The following is a 14,957-nucleotide window of genomic DNA, read 5'->3' as shown; positions in this document are numbered from 1 at the left end:
TTTGTAGGGCTGAGACTAAATGAGATAGTTTAAAAAATGAACAGATCTATCTCAAGCCTAAAAGAGGCATGCATGCATGCATGCATTCATTTACCATAATACAATATGGTGACCATATACAAAAGAAACCTAACTGAGCTTAAATCAGTTTGTTTTTATTGTTGCTGCACTAAACATCAGTAATAAAAATCTTTTAGTTAACAGATACTATCATGTACAGTCAATTCAACTGTAACACATGTTTTGAAAACATGAGTTTGATCCAACACAACTGACATATTAGGGAACAATTTTTGCATAATGGGAATTTTTCCTTTCCTTAGGTGCAAGGTAATCCATAAGAAATACTAAGTCAATGCAAGGAACTGTATCCAGTTGGACTGAGCCATGAAAGAATATACATAAAACATAAATACCTAAGACACCTACCAGAAACCTCAGTTCACCCATGCCTACTCATTTCTGGTGTTACAAATTTCCATCTGATTTCAGATAACAGCTGCTGGGAGACCATTTTCTATGAATATTTTTGTTTTTGTATGGTCTGTCCTTTCCGAGCAGAGCACTGGCAAATTTGGATCAAGGGTGATTAAACAACAAATACATCTTGGAAGTTAGAGATAATGAGATGCTCCAGAAAGATTCAGAGACTATCCTCTCCTCAAAATCATTTCCTTACATTCCTACCTTCCCCTCACCAGACAAGATTTATCTACCTTCCAAAGTAAAGGTCTCTCCCTCTGTGGAGGAGGATGAGCAGGTCTGCCAGCAGCCTATAAAAGTCTCATCAAGTTGGGGTTCCCCTCCTATGGTGCAACTCCATTGCATGTGAACAGCAGGTAACATTAAGCCCTCATGGGAACTGAGGGTTGAGAAGTGGTTCTGAGATGCTCTATAAGTAATAAACAGTTTGTTCTCTTATCCAATCCAAGGCTCTTGAGTCTCCTGTTGGAATATCTACTGTATCTATATCTACATCCTTAAAATACTCCTTCCACCAATTCACAGCAGTTCACAAGCTGCAACCCTTTTGACACCCACTTCTACAAACAAACTAGACCTCTTTTTCAAGGTCAAATGCCATATTTATTGTAGTATTTATGTATTGCTGAATCATTTAACATGGATAAAACTATGTTCCTAGTTTTTTTAGGTTCCGATCTTTTAAAAATGTGTCACGACAAAATGTATTGGTGATTTTTGTGTTGCATGGAGTTTTTTAAGGAACGCATACATTGTGTTAGAACTGATTCTACAGTGTGCTAAAGCTTTTGCTTGTGTAGATTAGAATAAGAGTGAAAATATATAGAAGCTTAAAAGGAAAATTGTGAATTATGTCTGTATTTATTAACAATAACTCCATCTCTAATTACTTGGGAAAACTGGCAGTAGGCCATATTATTATTTCCATTCACTCATAAATTATATACTTTCATTTATACTGACTTTCATCTACTTATAAAAAAATGTTCAACAGAGCTGATTTTTGAAGTATGTTTTTCTCTAAGTGTTTAGAATATAATTACTTTCATGGCTATAAAAGTTTATAAAAATCCACAAAAAATACCTCACCAGTGGAAATTACATTTTCCTCTTTGCTGTTGATATCTTTTGGAATTTCATGTTTCAGAAGAGAATGATCAGATGATCTTTTACTTAAGAACTCTACAGATAACCTTCTATCATGGTCAGTACAATTTCCAACACTGAAGTCACATTTCTTTTGTGGTACTCCACTTTCCACTATCTTTTTCCTAAGAATTTCTTCTTCGTAGCTTTTTATATTTCTGTTTGATGAGTATACAATCCTAAAAGACAAAATGCAAAATATTAATAAAAATAACGTTGGTTATTCTTAAAACCTCATTTCCCAATGTGTGGCTTTCATAGATAACAGCCACATAGTTGGAAAATCTTCTTAATCTACACTAAAGAAAGGTCCATCTAAAATAGCAGGAAGTTTGGAAAGTAGTGTATAAAGAAACAATGTTAAAAAGGAATGTGTAATTGCCAACAAATTATATAACCTACATGAAATGGACAATTCCTAGGAAGGACACACACTACGAAACTTGATTTAAGAAGAAAGAGTATCTGAATAGACAAATAACAAGTAAAGAGATTGAATTAGTATTCAAAAACTTCTCACAAAGAAGGACACAGGACCAGGTGGCCTCCCTGGTGAACATTACCAAATGAAAGAAAATTAATTAATGGCAATCCTTTACAAACTTTTCCAAAAATATAAGACATAACACTTAACTCATTATGTGAAGCCAGTATTATGTTGGATCAAAAGGAGACAAAGACATCACAAGAAAACTACAGACCAATATCTCTTATTAATGTAGAGAAAAAAATCTTCAACAAAATAATAGCAAAGTGAATCCAACAACATATAAAAAGAATTATGCATCATGATCAACTGGGCTTTATTTTAGGAATTCAAGGGTAATTAAACATATGAAAATCAATGTTATATACCATATGCTCTAGTGTGAACGTTTATGTCCCCTAAAATCATATATTGACAAAATCCAACACCCTGTCATAAAACATTCAACAAACTAGGAATGGAGGGAAACATTCTCAACCTGATAAAGCATACCTATGAAAAACCCACAGCTAACATCAGACTTAACGGTAAACAATTGAATACTTTCTTCCTAAGATCAGCAAGGATGTCTGTCTGCTCTTACCACTTCTGTTCAACATTTAAATAGATTCCAGCCAGAGCAATTAAGCAAGAAAAATAAATAGCTGGATTAGAAAAGAATAAGTAAAGCTATCTTCAACTACAAATAGCAAACATATACATAGAAAATCCTTGGAAATTCATCCCTAAACTGTTTGCTAAACAAATTCAGCAAAGTTGCAAAATAGAAGATCAATATGCAAAAATCACAAACAACAAACAATCCAAAATTAAATTAGAAAACAACTCCATTTACAACAGCAACAAGAAAATAAAATACTTAGGAATATCTTGATATTTCACAAAAAGCACAAGTCTTATATGCTGAAAGCTACAAAACAATGCTGAAAGCAATTAAATGGAAATACATTCCACTGATAATCTAATATTTTTTAAATGGCAATACTCTTTAAATTAATCTATGGATTCAGTGCAACACCTATCAAAATTCAGCTAGTTTTCTGCAGAAATTGACAAACCAATCCTCAAATAGAAATGCTAGGATAGCCAAAACAATCTTTAAACAGAAGAAATTTAGAAGATTCACATTTTCTGAATTCTTAGCTTCCTACAAAGCTACAGCCATCAATACTGTGTGGTACTGGCATAAGGACAGATGTATGGATCAATGGAACCGGACTGAGTGTCTAGAACATACATTTATAGGCAACTGATTTTTGACAGGGGTGTTGTGACATTGTGATTTATAATATGAACTTTGTACACCATTCCCAGCACATAGATTCCAAAACCCTTCTAACTTCCTATGTAAAAGCCATAGGCTATCTTTATTACAGTTTAGTTCAGTTCAGTTCAGTTGCTCAGTCATTTCTGACTCTCTGCAACCCCATGGACCATAGCAGGACAGGCTTCCCTGTCCATCACCAACTCCCGGAGCTTGCTCAAGCTCATGTCCATCAAGTCAGTGATGCCAACCAACCATCTCATCCTCTGTAATCCCCATCTCCTCCCACCTTCAATCTTTCCCAGCATCAAAGTCTTTTCCTATGAGTCCGTTCTTCACATCAGGTGGCCAAAGTATTGGAGCTTCCGCTTCAGCATCAGTCTTTCCAATGAATATTCAGGACTGATTTCCTTTAGGATTAACTGGTCTGATCTCCTTGCAGTCCAAGGGACTCTCAAGAGTCTTCTCCAACACCACAGTGCAAAAGCATCAATTCTTCGGCACTCAGCTTTCTTTATAGTCCAACTCTCACATCTGTACATGACTACTGGGAAAACCATAGCTTTGACTAGACGGACCTTTGTTGGCAAAGTAATGTCTCTGCTTTTCAATATGCTGTCTAGGTTGGTCACAAATTTTCTTCCAAGGAGCAAGCGTCTTTTAATTTCATGGCTGCAGTCACCATTTGCAGTGATACTGGAGCCCCCCCAAATAAAGTCTGTCACTGTTTCCATTGTTTCCCCATCTATTTGCAATGAAGTGATGGGACTGGATGCCATGATCTTAGTTTTTTGAGTGTTGAGTTTTAAGCCAACTTTTTCACTCTCCTCTTTCACTTTCATCAAGAGGCTTTTTAGTTCCTTTTCACATTCTGCCATAAGGGTGGTGTCATCTGCATATCTGAGGTTACTGATATTTCTCCCAGCAATCTTGATTCCAGCTTGTGCTTCATCCAGCCCGGCATTTTGCATGATGTACTCTGCATATAAGTTAAATAAGCTGGGTGACAATATACAGACTTGACGTACTCCTTTCCTGATTTGGAATCAGTCTGTTCCATGTCCAGTTCTAACTGCTGCTTCCACAGTCAGCTCCCGCATACCGATTTCTCAGGAGGCAGGTCAGGTGGTCTGGAATTTTCCAGTTTGTTGTAATCCACACAGTCAAAGGCTTTGGCATAGTCAATAAAGCAGAAGTAGATGCTTTTCTGGAACTCTCTTGCTTTTTCAATGATCCAATGGATGTTGGCAATTTGATCTCTGGGTCCTCTGGCCTTTCTAAATCCATCTTGAACATCTGGAAGTTCACGGTTCATGTACTATTGAAGCTTGGCTTGGAAAATGTTGAGCATTACTTTGCTAGTGTGTGAGATGAGTGCAATTGTGTGGTAGTTTGAACATTCTTTGGCATTACCTTTCTTTGGGATTGGAATGAAAACTGCCCTTTTCCAGTCCTGTGGCCACTGCTGAGTTTTCCAAATTTGCTGGCATATTGAGTGCAGCACTTTCACAGGATCATCTTTCAGGATTTGAAATAGCTCAACTGGAATTCCATCACCGCCACTAGCTTTGTTCATAGTGATGCTTTCTAAGGCCCACCTGACTTCACATTCCAGGATGTCTGGCTCTAGGACAGTGATCACACCATCGTGATTATCTGGGTCGTGAAGATCTTTTTTTGTATCATTCTTCTGTGTATTCTTGCCACCTCTTCTTAATATCTTCTGCTTCTGTTAGGTCCATACTATTTCTGTCCTTTATTATGCCCATCTTTGTATGAAATGTTCCCTTGGTATCTCTAATTTTCTTTCCCATTCTGTTGTTTTCCTCTATTTCTTTGCATTGATCACTGAGGAAGGCTTTCTTGTCTCTCCTTGCTATTCTTGGAACTCTGCATTCAAATGGGTATATCTTTTCTTTTCTCCTTTGCCTTTGCCTTTTGCTTCTCTTCTTTTATCAGCTATTTGTAAGGCCTCCTCTGACAACCATTTTGCTTTTTTGCATTTCTTTTTCTTGGGGATGGTCTTGATCACTGCCTCCTGTACAATGTCAGAATCTCCATCCATAGTTCTTCAGGGACTCTGTCTATCAGATCTAATCCCTGGAATCTATTTATCACTTCCACTGTATAATCGTAAGGGATTTTACTTAGGTCATACCGGAATAGTCTAGTGGTTTTCCCAACAGTCTTCAATTTTAGTCTGAATTTTGCAATAAGGACTTCATGATCTGAGCCACAGTCAGCTCCTAGTCTTGTTTTTGCTGACAGTATAGAGCTTCTCCATCTTTGGCTGCAAAGAATATAATCAATCTGATTTCAGTATTGACCATCTGGTGATGTCCATGTGTAGAGCCTTCTCTTGCATTGTTGCAAGAGGGTGTTTGCTATGACCAGTGTGTTCTCTTGGCAAAACTCTTGTTAGCCTTTGCCCTGCTTCATTTTGTACTTTAAGGCCAAAGTTGCGTGTTACTCCAGGTATTTCTTGACTTCCTACTTTTGCATTTCAGTCCCCTGTAATGAAAAGGACATTTTTTTGGGTGTTAGTTCCAGAAGGTCTTGTAGGCCTTCATAGAACCATTCAACTTTAGCTTCTTCAGCATTACTGGTTGGGGCATGGACTTTATTACAGCACTTAATTTTATTCCCAGTTCCTGAAATATCTCCAGAAGGATAAAAATGAAATGTATGTCTTTAGTTATTCATAGCAAGCCCCTTTAAACCACATCAGAGTTTACATTAGGGAGGTAGGTGACTTTTAGAAAGCCCATAAAGATGGGAACTGGAATCCAGGAAAACCAACCAAGTGCTTTGAAGGTTGGAACTAAGCTCTTCCCTCCACCTCTGGAGAGGGGAGAGGCTAAATTAACCACCAACAACCAATGATTGGGCTTCCCTGGTGGTTCAGACAGTACAGAATCTACCTGCAATGTGGGGGACCCCAATTCGATCCCTGGGTCAGGAAGATCCCCTGGAGAAGGAAATGACAACCCACTTCAGTATTCTTCTCTGGAGAATTCCATGGGAACTGGGCAGGCTACAGTCCATGGGGTCACAAAGATTTGGACACGACTGAGCTATTAACCCGGAGAAGGCAATGGCACCCCACTCCAGTACTCTTGCCTGGAAAATCCCATGGGCAGAGGAGCCTGGAAGGCTGTAGTCCATGGGGTCGCTAAGAGTCGGACACGACTGAGCGACTTCCCTTTCACTTTTCACTTTCATGCATTGGAGAAGGAAATGGCAACCCATTCCAGTGTTCTTGCCTGGAGAATCCCAGGGATGGGGGAGCCTCGTGAGCTGCAGTCTATGGGGTCGCACAGAGTCGGACACGACTGAAGCGACTTAGCAGTAGCAGCAGCAGCAGCAGAGCTATTAACACACACAAATCAATCATGCCTATGTAATGAAGCCTGCATCTTTAGATGGGTTTCAGTGAGCCTCTGGGTTGGTGGACACATGGAGGTACTGGGAGAGTAGTGAACCCTGAGAGGGCATGGAAGCTCCTTCCCATAACCCGTGCCCTATGCATCACCTTCATCTGGCTGTTTCTGAGTTTTTAACAATAATATGTCAAGTAAAATATTTTCCTGAGTCCTAGGAGCTGCTCCAGCAAATGAGCTGAGCCTGAGGGAGGGGCCATAAGAATCTGCATTCAGATGGTCAGAAGCACAGGTAACAATCTCCAGGTAGACAGTGTCAGAATTGAATTAAATCTGTAGGACATCCAACTGATATCTGGAGAACCTGAGAATTGCTTGGCGAGGAGGAAAAAACTACAAATCTGGTGACCGGAAGTGTCAGAAGCAAAGTACTCAACAGGTAGACTGAGCAACAGGATCGATTTGGAGGCAAAAGGAGGGAGCAAAAGTGGTTTTGGGAGGAAGGAATGAGTGAGGCAAAGTAAGCAGGTGACCAAGTTTAGGACTAAAGAGTTTGAATAATTTGGGTATGAGGGGGCTCTGAGCTATAAAGGTGGTCTCTGGTTGTCTGGTATCTGGCTCTGGGATGATTAGGGCAGAGGAGTGTTGCCTTCTAGAGTGTAAGAACCAGAGGGAAAAGTGGGTGTAGGAATGGATTCAGGATTACTTGGTTTGCATATCAAAGGCACACTATGGGAATTAGCTAACTCTGGGAGGGGCAGTCTTTCCCCAGTCAGTGAGGGTCCAAGTTATATATATGTGCTCTGTTGTGCTCAGCCGCTTCAGTCGTGTGCAATTCTTTGCTACTCCGTGGACTGCAGCCCACTAAATTCCTCTGTCCATGGGATTCTCCAGGCAAGAATACTGGAGTGGACTGCCATGCTGTCTATACACACAGTTAATATTACAAGGTACCTGTTCCACCCACTTCAGCCCTACCAGTATAAGGGATTTGAGAAAGCTGTAGGGGAAATGGAATCGTTCATGCTGTGCTGCTGTTCTATGTGTTTACTTGGTTGACATTTTATCCTAGCACTGATGTTAAACTGAAAATTTAAAGGTCTTCCCTTTTTACCCACACAAAAACATGAACACACATTTTCAGACAACTATAGTGCAGTAAGTCTTAAGAAATCAAAGATTTTTATCACGAGGTCATAAAGAAAAAACTATCAGTACTTTCCACTGCCAATCATTTGAGCCGTATCTGAAGTTGCTATATATAAAATTTTTTTTCAAAGACTCTTTGATCAGAATTTTTACTAAAAAATCATAATCTCAATACTTTATATTCCTCTCCTTATATTCCTCTTTATATTCCACAGACAAATTTCAATACAATCTTCTTTTTAAAAGGGGAGGAGGTATTACTAGAGCTAATCAGTGAATTTAGCAAAGTTGCAGGATACAAAATCAATACACAGAAGTCACTGGCATTTCTATATCCTCCTAACAATGAAAAATCAGAAAGAGAAATTAAGGAATAAATCCCATTTATCATTGCAACAAAAAGAATTAAATATTTAGGAATAAACTTACCTCAGGGGACAAAAGAACTATACACAGAAAATTATAAGACACTAATGAAAGAAATCAAAGATGACATAAACAGATGGAGAAATATTCCATGTTCCTGGGTAGGAAGAATTAATATTATGAAAATGACTATACTAACAAGTGCAATCTATAGATTCAATGTGATTCGTATCAAATTACTAATGGCATTTTTCACAAAACTAGAACAAAAAATTTCACAATTCATATGGAAACACAAAAGACCCTGAACAGCCAAAGCAGTCTTGAGAAAGAAGAATGGAGCTGGAGGAATCAACCTTCCTGACTTCAGATTATACTACAAAGTTACAGTCATCAAGACAGTATGATACTGGCACAAAAACAGAAATATAAACCAATGGAACAAGATAGAAAGCCCAGATATAAACCCATGCAGCTATGGGTACCTTATTTTTGACAAAGAAGGCAAGAATATACAATGGGGCAAAGACAGCCTCTTCATTAAATGGTGCTGGGAAAACTGGACAGCTACATGTAAAAGAATGAAATTAGAACACTTCCTAACACCACACACAAAGATAAACTCAAAATGGACTAAAGATCTAAATGTAAGACCAGAAGCTATAAAACTCTTAGAGGAAAACATAGACGGAACACTCAATGACATAATTCAAAGCAGATCCCCTATGACCCACCTCCTAGAGTAACACAAATAAAAACAAAAGTAAACAAGTGGGACCTGATTAAACTTAAAAGCTTTTGCACAGCAAAGGAAACTATAAGCAAGGTGAAAAGACAACCTTCATAATGGGAGAAAATAATAGCAAATGAAACAACTGACAAAGGATTAATTTCCAAAATATACAAGCAGTTCATACAACTCAATACCAGAAAAACAAACAACCCAATCAAAAGTGGGAAAAAGACCTAAACAGACATTTGTCCAAAGAAGACATACAGATGGCTAACAAACACATGAAAAGATGCGCAACACAGCTCATTATTAGAGAAATACAAATCAAAACTACAATGAGATATCACTTCACACTGGTCAGAATGGCCATCATCAAAAGGTCTACAAACAATAAATGCTGGAGAGGGTGTGGAGAAAAGGGAACGCTCCTGAACTGTTGGTGGGAATGTAAATTGATACAGCCACTATGGAAGATGGTATGGAGATTCCTTAAAAAACTACAAATAAAACCACCATATGATCCAGCAATCCCACTCCTAGGCATTTACCCTGAGGAAACCAAAACTGAAAGAGACACATGTATCCCATTGTTCATTGCAGCACTAATTACCATCGCTAGAACATGGAAGCAACCTAGATGTCCATTGACAGATAAAAGGATAAAGAAGTTTTGGTACATATACACAATGGAATACTACTCAGCTGTAAAAAGGTACGCATTTGAGTCAGTCCTAATGAGGTAGGATGAACCCAGAACCTATTATACGGAGTGAAGTAAGTCAGAAAGAGAAAGAGAAATATCATATTCTAATGCATATACACGGAATCTAGAAAAATGGTACTGAAAAATGGTACTTATTTACAGGGCAGCAGTGGAGAAATAAACATAGAGAATAGACTTATGGACATAGGGAGAGAGGAGTAGAGGGTGAGATGTATGGAAAGAGTAACATGGAACCTTACATTACCATATGTAAAAGAGATAGCCAACGGGAATTTGCTGTGTGGTTCAGGAAACTCAAAGAGGGGCTCTGTATCAACCTAGAGGGGTGAGATAGGGAGGAAGATGGGAGGGAGGTTCAAAAGGGAGGGGACATATGTATACCTATGGCTGATTCACATTGAGGTTTGACAGAAAACAACAAAATTCTTCAAAGCAATTATCCTTCAATAAAAAAATAAATTTTTAAAAAAGGGGGAGGAGGCATGTTACAAGAACTTTGTATACGCAAGACAAGGCTGAGCGCCGAAGAATTGATGCTTTTGAACTGTGGTGTTGGAGAAGACTCTTGAGAGTCCCTTGGACTGCAAGGAGATCCAACCAGTCCGTTCTGAAGGAGATCAGCCCTGGGATTTCTTTGGAAGGAATGATGCTAAAGCATCATTCAGTACTTTGAAACTCCAGTACTTTGGCCACCTCATGCGAAGAGTTGACTCATTGGAAAAGACTCTGATGCTGGGAGGGATTGGGGGCAAGAGGAGAAGGGGACGACAGAGGATGAGATGGCTGGATGGCATCACTGACTCAATGGACGTGAGTCTGAGTGAACTCTGGGAGCTGGTGATGGACAGGGAGGCCTGGCGTGCTGTGATTCATGGGGTGGCAAAGAGTCACACGACTGAGCAACTGATCTGATCTGATCTGATCTGATGAGATATCATTAGCAATGTTCACACTGATGAGCAGATTTAATCTCAAGGACCTTACCTAACATACTTCAGACATACATCACTAATCTAACATGAAACAGAAATCTAACACTTAAAATAGAGGGTTGTGAAGTGCTAGGAAACATTACTAAAACAAGGTAATGCACAGGCAAAAGGCAGCTCTGTCTTGCTGCCAGAATCAGTGCTTCCTCCACTCTACCATATTGTCTCTCATTTGATCTTTTTTCCCTAACACTTCAATGATAATAAATAAAGGGTAGCATTAATATAACTTCTCTTTCTCTAGTATACAAAATTTGACCTTTCCCAAGCATCTTCTAAACGTACACTCAGTAGCTGGAGAAATGTATAATTTCATATGGCTACTACTAGGAATAATACTTACTAAAATGTATTCAGTGCTTACTATATGCCAGGTCACTGTGCTAAGTGCTTTAAAAGCATCTAATTTAACCTTCGCAACAACATTATGAGGTAGGTATTGTCATTATATCCATTTTATTAAGGTGATAAAACTAATGAGAAGCAATTAGTGTGATCCACATTCACACAGTTAGAAATGGTAGACCTGCTTACCACAGCGACTACTCTACAACAAAGCCACTACAACACCACCTACTAGAAACACAAAAGTGTATACAGTATTTTTAAATTGATGGTTGGAACTCAACAATGAACCAATGATCTATACTAGAAAATGATAATGATTTTCTAAATTACACTTAAAGTATCTGTTTAAATTACAGCATATCATACTGTTCTTACAAACAGAAAGCCAAAGTTAGACAATTTTCTGTTTATGCTTATTGTAGCTTCATATGAAAAAACTGAAATAATAAAAACAGATTATTTAAGCAACTGTCAGAGCATAAAATGAAGAAAAATAAGCCAAATCACACACATATATTTAAAGTTTAATTATCCAAAAGAATTTTCTACACTAAAGTCAACATGATTTTTATTATAGGCAAAAAGTGTGTTAGCAAATAACTAAAAGACTAGCATCTAAAAAATACCTAGGACTCAGGACATAACAACACAAAAATCCAACTCTGATTTCTCATAAAAGTTAAACTTATAATTGGTATTAGTATTAAGGATAGACATACAGACCAAAGGAAATGAATTGAGAGATCAGAAATAAACCCTAATGTCTATGTATTAGTCACCTTGGGCTGCCATAACAAAAATCACAGACTGGTGACTTAAACAGAACTTTATTCCTCACAGTTCTGGAGGCTAGACATCAAGATCAGGTGCCACCATGCGGGGTTCTGGTGAGAACTCTCTATGGCTTGCAGTTAGTCACCTTTTCACTGTATCTTTACATGGCATAAACAAAGAGAGAACAACTCTCTCTCTGGTGTCTCTTGTTATAATGGTACTGTTCTTATCATGCTGCTGCTGCTAAGTCACTTCAGTCGTGTCCAACTCTGTGCGACCCCAGAGACAGCAGCCCACCAGGCTCCCCTGTCCCTGGGATTCTCCAGGCAAGAACACTGGAGTAGGTTGCCATTTCCTTCTCCAATGCATGAAAGTGAAAAGTGAAAGTGAAGTCACTCAGTTGTGTCCGACTCTTTGCGACCCCATGGACTGCTGCCTGTCAGGCTCCTCCGTCCATGGGGTTTTCCAGGCAAGAGTACTGGAGTGGGGTGCCATTGCCTTCTCTGGTTCTTATCATGAGGTCCCATCTAATCTTAATATACCTCCCAGAGGCACAGTCTCCAAATACCATCACATTAGGCAGTAGAGCCTCAACACATGAATTTTCAGGGGAAACAACTCAGTCCACAGCAATAGGCAACTGATTTTCAACAGGATATATTGACAATCCAACGGGGAAAGAACAGTCTCTTCAAAAATAGTACTGGGACAACTAGATATCCAACATACAAAAGAATAAAGTCGGTCCCCTTCCTTATACTATATACAAAAGTTAACTCAAAATGGATCATAGACCTGAATGTAAGAGCTAAAAGCATAAACCCAAAAAATTTGTAGAAAAAAGTGTAAGAATAAATCTTCTGTGACCCTAGAATAGGCAATGGTTTCTTATCTATAATACCAGCAGCAAAAGTGACAAAAGAAAATTAGATAAACTAGGCTACATTAAAAATCTAAAACTTTTGTGTTGTACATGACACCATCAAGACAACCCACTGAATGGAGGAAAATATTTGCAAATCATGTCTGATATGAGCCTAGTATCTAGAATACATGAACTGTCTTACAACTCAATGATATAAAGACAAATAATCCAATTGAAAAATGGACAAAGGATGTGAATAAACAGTTCTCCAAAGCAGACACAAATAACAAGCACAAGAAAATATGCCCAGATCATTAGCTACTGGGGAAGCACAAATGAACCTCAATGAGATATCACTTCACATACACTAGGATGGCTATAATAAAAATGACAGAAAATAACAGCATGTGTTACAAGGATGTAGAGAAAATGAAACCTTCATACATTGTTTGAAGGCATGTAAAATGGTATAGCCTCTTTGGAAAAAGAGTTTGGCATTTCTTCAAAGAGTTAAACATAGAATTACCATATGATCCAGCAATTCCACTCCTAGGTATACTGACCCAAGAGAAATGAAAACATAGGTTCACACACACACACACACACACACACACTGCATAGGAATGTTCATAGCACAATGTGCTGTGCTATGCTTAGTGCTCAGTTGTGTCCTACTCTTTGTGACCTCATGTACTGTAGCCCACCAGGCTTCTCTGTCCATGGGGATTCTCCAGGCAAGAATACTGGAGTGGGTTGCCATGCCCTCCTCCAGGGGATCTTCCTAACTCAGGGATAGAACCCAGGTCTCCCGCTTTGCAGGCAGATTCTTTACTGTCTGATCCACCAGGGAAGCCCAAGAATATTGGAGTGGGTGGCCTATCCCTTCTCCAGGAGATCTTCCCAACCTGGGAATCAAACTGGGGTCTTCTGCATTACAGGTGGATTCTTTACCAGCTGAGCTACCAGGGAAGCCATCATAGCACCATATGATCCAGCAATTCCACTCCTAGGTATATACTCAAGAGAAATGAAAACGGGTTCACACACACACACAACACACACACACACACAAATTGCATAGGCATATGCATAGAAACATTAACCAAAAGTGGAAACAACATAAATGTCCATCAACAGAAGAATGGACATATAAAATGTGGCACTGCCATACAATGAAATATTATTTGGCAATAAGAAGAAATGAAGTAGATATATGTAGCAATATGGATAAACCCAGAAAACATTATGCTTAATGAAATAAGCCAGGCTCAAACTCCATAAATTGCATGATTTCCTTTATGTGAAAAGTCCAGAACACTCACGGAAAATAGATTAGTGTTACCTAGGGCAAGAGGTGAGAGAGTGTAGAGTGATAGCTAACGGGTAAGGGGTTTCTTTTGGGGATACTGAAAATGTTCCAAAATTAAATTGTGATTATAACTCTGTGTAAATACTAAAATCACTGAATTATACAAGTGAAACATCTGAGCTATATGAATTATACCTCAATAAAGATGCTTTTAAAAACCAGTAATTGACAAACCTATAGTACTATACAATGATACAACTGCCAGTACTGGCTTCAAAACTTAGTTCCACATTTACACAACATCATTATTAAACACTAAAATCAAGAATCACTAATCAATACATACTTAGACCTCACAAACAGGGCCAAATAAATATCTGCTGAATAAGTGTATGTGATGGGGATGTGACAGAAAAATTTAGAATATCATTAGAACAATACTACCTTTCATATATTGGAGAAAGGTAAGAAATTGTGAGACGGCAGGAATTAAATAACTGAAATGAGGTACAGATAAGCACCTTAAACTTCACAAGTGCAAAAACTTAGTTAACAATTTTTATGGTGCTTATTGTGTGCCAGGCATTTTACAGATGAGGAAACTCTAGGCAAGAGGGATGAAGTCTGAGGCACACAGCTACCAAAGAGCAGAGCAGGGAATCTGAATCCAGGCAATCTAGCTCTACAGTACATGTTCTTAAACTCTAAAGTGTTAAAAGTCCCCTCTAAAGTAACTGAAATAGATTTTTTTTAAAAAGAGATGTAATTCTGAAGAACTACCTTAGAAAGTATTTCCCTTATGGATACATTTGGCAAAGAATGAGGGTCAAATCATTACACATCTATGAAGAAAACAGTAAAGCATTAAAATGGAATTCTATTTAATTAGAACAGGGATTAATTTAGTGTCTCCCATGATTTAGCTAATGACAACTCACCA

The 14,957-nt window shown here is 38.4% G+C and overlaps 1 protein-coding gene across 8 annotated transcripts in view; it reads right to left on the bottom strand.

The window, feature by feature from the left end:
- Positions 1-14,957, bottom strand: part of BTBD8 (BTB domain containing 8) — a 93,769-nt gene that overhangs the window by 67,735 nt on the left and 11,077 nt on the right. For 5 of the 8 annotated variants that reach the window (XM_086391121.1, XM_086391122.1, XM_086391123.1 and 2 more), the window contains one exon: positions 1,573-1,808. The exons of 1 other annotated variant lie outside the window; for it this stretch is intronic. In XM_086391121.1, the coding sequence (XP_086247247.1) occupies positions 1,573-1,808 (236 nt within the window). Of the gene's footprint in view, positions 1-1,567; positions 1,809-14,957 lie in introns of all 8 variants that reach the window. 2 more of the 8 variants (XM_086391126.1, XM_086391128.1) reach the window with 1 other exon arrangement.

The sequence above is a fragment of the Bos grunniens genome, chromosome 3 (assembly GCF_055505025.1).
Source record: "Bos grunniens cultivar Pamir isolate PY7600 chromosome 3, Bosgru_T2T1.0, whole genome shotgun sequence".
Taxonomy (NCBI): domain Eukaryota; kingdom Metazoa; phylum Chordata; class Mammalia; order Artiodactyla; family Bovidae; genus Bos; species Bos grunniens.
This window is presented reverse-complemented; position numbering and strand designations above follow the sequence as displayed.